Source organism: Euphorbia lathyris, chromosome 5, assembly GCF_963576675.1.
Source record: "Euphorbia lathyris chromosome 5, ddEupLath1.1, whole genome shotgun sequence".
NCBI lineage: Eukaryota > Viridiplantae > Streptophyta > Magnoliopsida > Malpighiales > Euphorbiaceae > Euphorbia > Euphorbia lathyris.
The window spans coordinates 68,000,798-68,007,806 of record NC_088914.1 but is presented as its reverse complement, the minus strand read 5'-3'; the positions used below and the strand labels follow the sequence as shown (position 1 = coordinate 68,007,806).

The 7,009-nt window shown below is 32.6% G+C and overlaps 1 protein-coding gene across 1 annotated transcript; it reads left to right on the top strand.

The window, feature by feature from the left end:
* Positions 1-338: 338 nt before the first annotated feature.
* Positions 339-3,451, top strand: LOC136228793 (AP2-like ethylene-responsive transcription factor ANT). The gene is made up of 9 exons (XM_066017270.1): positions 339-1,011; positions 1,093-1,651; positions 1,728-1,810; positions 1,941-1,949; positions 2,033-2,121; positions 2,224-2,297; positions 2,383-2,433; positions 2,524-2,600; positions 2,754-3,451. The coding sequence occupies exons 1-9, from the start codon at positions 714-716 to the stop codon at positions 3,263-3,265; spliced, it is 1,752 nt and encodes a 583-aa protein (XP_065873342.1). The 5' UTR covers positions 339-713; the 3' UTR covers positions 3,266-3,451.
* The last annotated feature ends 3,558 nt before the right edge of the window (positions 3,452-7,009 follow it).

Sequence of the window (7,009 nt, the reverse complement as noted above, 5' to 3'; positions counted from 1 at the left end):
AAAAAAAGAAGAAGGAATTTTGGCAGTGATAACTTTAATTCATTTGTTCATTCATTCATGTATATATATAGAGACCGCTGGTTTATTTGCAGTATACCTATCTACTTGAGAAAAGAGGCGTCTTACTAGCTATAAGTCTAGTAGGACTACTTTTGTCCTTATTATATACAGGATTTATGAGATCTTAATTAATTACTCTTGCATGTTTAATTAATGGGTGATTAAGTTGAAATAAAAAAGAAAAGGGGGATAAAAAAGAAAGGCAATAGGAGTTGAGGGAGCGTAGGGTATATATAAAGCAAAAGAGAAGAGGTCTTTCTCAAACACAGATCCCTATGGAATGCTGGAAGGATGCCGAGCATTGCTTGCTGCAACTCATTCTTTTTGTTTAGTTTAAAGGAACTTGCTTTGTTCTCTTTTGAATATCTTATTAGATAGAGAGAGAGAGAAAGTATAGTATAGCAAGAAAGAAAGCATATAGATTCAGTTGCAGGAGTTTTAGATTTTGTTTTTAGATGAGTGGTTAGATTTGTTCTTATCCATTTTTGCACCCACATAACAGAAATTGGAGTGAAGTGAAGCAAGAGACTCTATATAATATATATATAAATATTCATATCATTAGTTCATTTTTGGGCAATGATTGAGTTGTCTTGCTTCCATAAGAATAAGAAAGCATTCTCTTTTATTTTACAAACTCAGAAGAAGAAGAAATGAAGCCAATGAACAACGATGATAATGATGATGATAACAGCAACAGTTCTTCTTCTAACTGGTTACTAGGTTTCTCGCTCTCTCCTCACTTGAAAATGGAGATTCCTTCTTCTGCTTCTGCTGCTTCTTCTTCTTCTCCAACAACCCTTTTCCATTCTCAATCACACCTCAATTATGGAAACTACTGTTCTGTGGAGGGTCAAGATTCTGGCTTGTACTCTCATTTGCCACTCATGCCACTCAAATCTGATGGCTCTCTTTGTATTATGGAAGCTCTAACCAGGTCTCAGACTCAAGGTTTGTGCTTCTTCTTCTATTCTCAGTATTCTTTGTACTTTACTTGTAAACTAAACTTGAACTATAATGTAATATATGAAGCAACAATGGTACAAACTTCAACTCCAAAACTAGAAGACTTCTTTGGTGGTGCAACAATGGGGTATGAAACCAACCTTAGCTTAGACAGCATATATTATCATCATCAAACCCCAGATCACCAGACTTGTAACTTTCAGCAAAATCCAAGGCAGTACTACCCATATTACAACACTAACTTCAACAGAAGCTATGAAGAAACACAGGTTTCAAGTTGCATTAATCTTCAGCTTCCAACAATAGGAGAAGATAATGAGATGAGAAACTGGGTTTCCAGGAATTATCAGACCACTCATGCAATGGCTGATAATAATGGAGCTGAATCTGGGGCTATTAGTGCAATGGGTTATGGTGATTTACAGTCTCTGAGCTTGTCTATGAGTCCTGGTTCTCAATCTAGCTGTGTTACTGCTTCTCAACAAATCTCTCCTACTGTGACTGACTGTGTTGTTATGGAAACTAAGAAAAGAGGGTCAGATAAGATGGAGCAGAAGCAGATTGTTCATAGGAAGTCCATTGATACATTTGGCCAAAGAACTTCACAATATAGAGGTGTTACAAGGTTAGTTAATACTTAGTTTTTCCCGTTTTATTTTGAAAAAAGTTTCTGTTTTTAATGGATTTTTTTTGTGAAACAGGCACAGATGGACTGGTAGATATGAAGCACATCTGTGGGACAACAGTTGTAAGAAAGAAGGCCAGAGCAGAAAAGGGAGGCAAGGTAACCAGACAGAGCTAATCCTTCTGCTATTTTTCCTTTTTTTACACAATATTTGGTCACTGATTGTGTTTTGTTTAATTTTTTGGCTATGTTTGGGGATGTAATCTACCAAATTAATGATGGTTATCAGTTTATCTGGGTAAGCAGTTTTGTTGTGCAATGATCAGTGAATTGTGAGGTATCCAGTAAAACAAAAAGTAAAATCCAAAATATGATTTTCAGGAGGTTATGATATGGAAGAAAAAGCTGCAAGAGCTTATGATCTAGCTGCACTCAAGTATTGGGGACCCTCTACTCATATAAATTTCTCTGTAATGGTCTTGTTTCCTTTTATTATCCAATGATACAATGAGTTTCTTTTTGCAATATTCTTCAAAAAAGGAAATATTAATCAAAATTTGTTGTTTTTCCAGGTGGAAAATTATCAAAAAGAGCTAGAAGAAATGAAGAATATGACCAGACAAGAATATGTTGCTCATTTGAGAAGGTAAAAAATCTTTTGCTTTTCTTTTCTAATTCAACATTTCACCAATGGAATCTTATCTTTTGACTTTGAGCTTTCTTCTAAGCAGGAAAAGCAGTGGATTCTCTAGAGGTGCTTCTATCTACAGAGGAGTAACAAGGTCTTTTAATCCTACTTATTTAATTTTCACCTCCATTTCAAGTTCTTTTCCTTGAAATCTTAGTCTGTTTATGTTTCAAACTTTTATCAGACATCATCAACATGGAAGATGGCAGGCTCGGATCGGCAGGGTTGCTGGAAATAAGGACCTTTATCTAGGAACATTCAGTAAGTTCCTCACTCTCTTTCAATTGGTTATACTTCATTTGGTTTCACTTTATTTCACTTTTACATGTTCACAAAGTCCAGCATCTACATCATATTTGAACATGATTGAAGATTTTGACAGCTGATTTGAATGATTATCTAAACTCCTATTAGGCACACAAGAGGAAGCAGCAGAAGCATATGATGTAGCAGCAATCAAATTCCGTGGAGTGAATGCCGTAACAAACTTTGACATAACAAGATATGATGTTGAAAGAATCATGGAAAGCAATACACTTCTTGCAGGAGAAGTAGCAAGGCGAAACAAAGACATAGGACCAACTAATGAAGCTACTATAAATCACATCCCATCTAACAATAATGGGATAATTGCATCCATCAATGATGCAGAAGATACAGCTAAAATGGGAACTACTCATCATCATCATCACTTGTCCAATGCATCTTCATTGGTGACAAGTTTAAGTAGCTCAAGGGAAGGCAGCCCGGACCGAGCTAGCTTGCCTATGCTGTTTGCCATGCCTCCTTCAGCAGCATCAAAGTTGTTCAGTAGTTCATCTACTGCAGCAGATAATGTGAGTTCATGGATTCCAACTCCTCAACTCAGGAGTTCTGCTCTATCATTGCCTCACATGCCTGTTTTTGCTGCTTGGACAGATGCATAGCCTAGTCTTAGATGGGGGTTGGGTTCAAGGATAACAAGTTACGATTAATAGATAAAAGTAAGATTGTTTTTTTTTTTTACTTTTGTATGTGGGTTTTTTTTCTATATTAGTTAGTGGAGAAAATTGGGGGTAGGGACTAAAGGCTTAATCGAATTGTAGTGGCTGAAAACTTTTTCATGAACAAGAACCTCATATTTTCCAATTTTGTTTTCTTCTTTTTCTATGCTTTTAGTATTGTCTTACATTTTTATACCTTAATTTGGCTTCAATAATCAATTTACTCTAACATAAACTTTAGATATCAATTTAATGTAAATTAAATTAGTCTAAAAGTAAAATGCATCAAATATCCAATTGGTGGTAAGTTGATAGTTCTACTTAGACACTGTTGAATTTCGATATCTTAATTCAGTGAAATATAACATTTATTGGTAAGTAATCCATAAATTTCACAATGAATTATTATTGAGTTGGTTTGTCTTGACTTTGAGAGATGATTTCATATACCAAAAAATTTAGTGTTGGTTTGATAATTATTTTTTGGAGATTACGTCTTATCTTTTCGCTCTAAACAATTGAATAAAAGTGTTTGACTTATATTAAAGAACAGTTATTTATATTTTATAGCTATTTTCTACCCATTTGATTCTAATTTTCAAATATATATCCATTTTTTTAGGCTTAAGTCATTAGCCGCCTCTTGAACTCGTTTCATTTCTTTACTTAACTTGCTATGATGGTCCCTATGAGTTCCTCAACTCAATAATGTAATACTTCTTTCCCCTTTATGTTTACATGATATTGATTAGCCTCTTCCACTCATCATGTGCAGTCTATTAGCGCTCTTAACTCATCAAATGTGAGACTTGGTGCCCTAGATTTTTATATATGTTTCAAAGCAATGAATATTTGGATACAGAAAGTGTAATATAATGGATGCAGAAGGTGTATTGAAAAGTATAGTCAATGTCATATAGGTAAAAAATGAGTCTAATATATGACAATTTTTAAGTTGAGCGGACCGATAGATTAACCATTAAACAGATGGAGCTAAGTGACAAAATGAGACAAATTTAGATGCGTTTTTTTTACATTCTAAAGTTCACTTTGCAAATAAATTGATTTTGATGATTTTGAAAGAGATGGAGGGAAAATTTGAAAGAGGAGCAATATGATTGAAATGATATTTGCAAAATGGGTATTGAATCATTATGAAAAAATCAGCTTTATTTAATTGTGGGTGATTTTAATTTAAGTAGAAAACACCTCGGAGTTGGCCCCTTTTTAGGTTAGAGGCTTTGACCAGAATATATGATCTGCCATTATTGTTCTCCATCAACATAACATCATCATTACTAAATTCCCCTTTTTTTTATTTCTAATCCAAAAAAAAGTTTGAAAGGAAAAAAGTGAAAGAAAAAAAGGATTCCCATTAAAAGCATTACTATACTCTAAGTTTGATTAGGTTTTCATAATTACGTTAATTAATATAGAGTGAGTGAGGTGAGGTCAATGTTTGTAATGGGTAATGATGTTATAAAAAGCTATTGTATGTCCTTATTATTACATGAATGAATATTTAGTAAGACCAGTCAGTCAAATGATTTATCCACTGTATTTTACACATATTTGAAATCATTTGCCTGTGTTTTCCACATGTGTGTCCTCAATTCAATTCAATTCTCTTCTTTAACTACCATCATTTGGTTTTTACTTATAAAAGCCCAACCAATTTCTCCTACGTTTTACACTACTCACATGTCTTTCACTTATTTCTAAAATTCTATCTCATTGAATAGTTTTAAATATTTACTGTTGTTATTATACATGTGTTATAGAAATTTACAAAAAATAAAAAATAAATTTTTTTTTGGGCGAGTGCATATATGCATATTAAATATGTAACTTATGAAATGATGTAGTTTTACTAATATTAATATCAATTCTAGCACTGCATAATATAAATTTTGAATCAACTGATTTGCCAGCTATTTAATTGACATATCAGATTTTCCAAACGAATTTATTGATAAACCGAAACAGTTTCATTCATTTTGACATTTTATTTATAACTATTTTATTAACATAGTAAATATTTAAATCAGTTTTTTTTTTTTTGTGATTAACTTGTATCTGATTTAAATATTATCATTTTGGCAATGTTGTTTGTAAATGTGTTAGTAATAGAATAAATATTTTAGCCATATATAATTGGCGTTTGATGTGATAATTAAATAACGAGTCAAATAGCGGTACACAGGTCTATTTAAACTTTGGTTAGGTAGAGTAAAATTTATCTTATTGAAAAACGTTAGAGATAAAATTGTAATATTTCGTATGTTAAACCGCATTTCTCAAGAAAATGATAGTCCCAATTTTTTTTAGAAGTATGTATGCATATTATTTATTCTATGTATTATTAATATTAATGCTTGGGTATATAATACATATATATTCCCAATAAGGCTTAATATATATTTACACCTTTAAATTTGTCAAGTTTTGCTTACTGACACCCTGAACTTTTTAAATAACCTATCACACACTTATAGTTGGCTTTATAAACCAATCACACACCTATAGTTGACATTAAAAACCTATCACACACCTAAAGTTGGCTCATTCGGAGCTCCTGCACACAAAATTGTTGATCTGTCATTTTTAACATATGAGGTGACATACAGAACGAACTAATACGCTTTTATTTTTTCTATAGTATGCACCGCGATCTCGTTTGTCAATGATGACATATCAACGATTTTGTGTATAAGAGGTCTGAATGGGTCAACTTTAGGTGTGTGATAGGTTTTAAAACCAACTATAGGTACGTGATAGGTTTTTAATGCCAACTATAAGTGTGTAATAGGTTATTTAAAAAGTTCAGGGTGCCAATAGACAAAACTTGCTAAGTTTAAGAATGTAAATATGCATTAAACCAATAATAATATATGAAATGAAAAGAAAGGTAGAGAATATTTTGTTCTTGAACTGAAATAGAAATAGGAAAGTTAGTTGGAGCTATACAACACCAAAAATAGGAATTGTTACATGGAAATTGAAGAAATGGGGTTTGAGATGCTTTAATTGAATCCTATATCAAAAAGGATTCTATTATTTTTTAAAATTTGTTATATAGGCAAACATTCTTCACTAACTTATTCATATATGCTAAGAATTTTAAAGCTGTGTTTACAATATGTATATGTGGGGATTGTAAATTTAATATAATTTTAAAATTTGAAAGTTAAATCTTTGGAAAAAGAATATAATTTCCTTCTACTCGCGCTCGCAGGTTAGCTGAGATTACGGGTTTTAAAATTGGTTCGCTTTCTTTTTCTTACCTTGGTGTTCCTCTGTTTCGAGGAACCCCGAGAAATAGGCTTTTAAAACCAATTGCAGATAGAATTGTTTTAAATTTCAGTAACTGGAAAGGGAAGTTACTCTCGATGGCTGGGCGATTAACTCTGATTAAATCAGTGATTTCCAGTTCAGTTCTGCATTCTTTTTCGATTTATAAATGGCCTCCTGACCTGCTGAACTTTTTAAAAAGATGCACTTTGAATTTCCTTTGGTCGGGCTCGGTGAATGAAAAGAAGCTTGTCATCCCCTCTTGGAATTTATGTTGTAAACCCATTGTTGAAGGAGGTTTGGGTGTTAAAGACTTTGCAGATATGAACTCTGCCATGCTGGGCAAAATTTGTTGGGATTTAATCTCCTTAGATAATTTTCCAATAGGGATTTTGA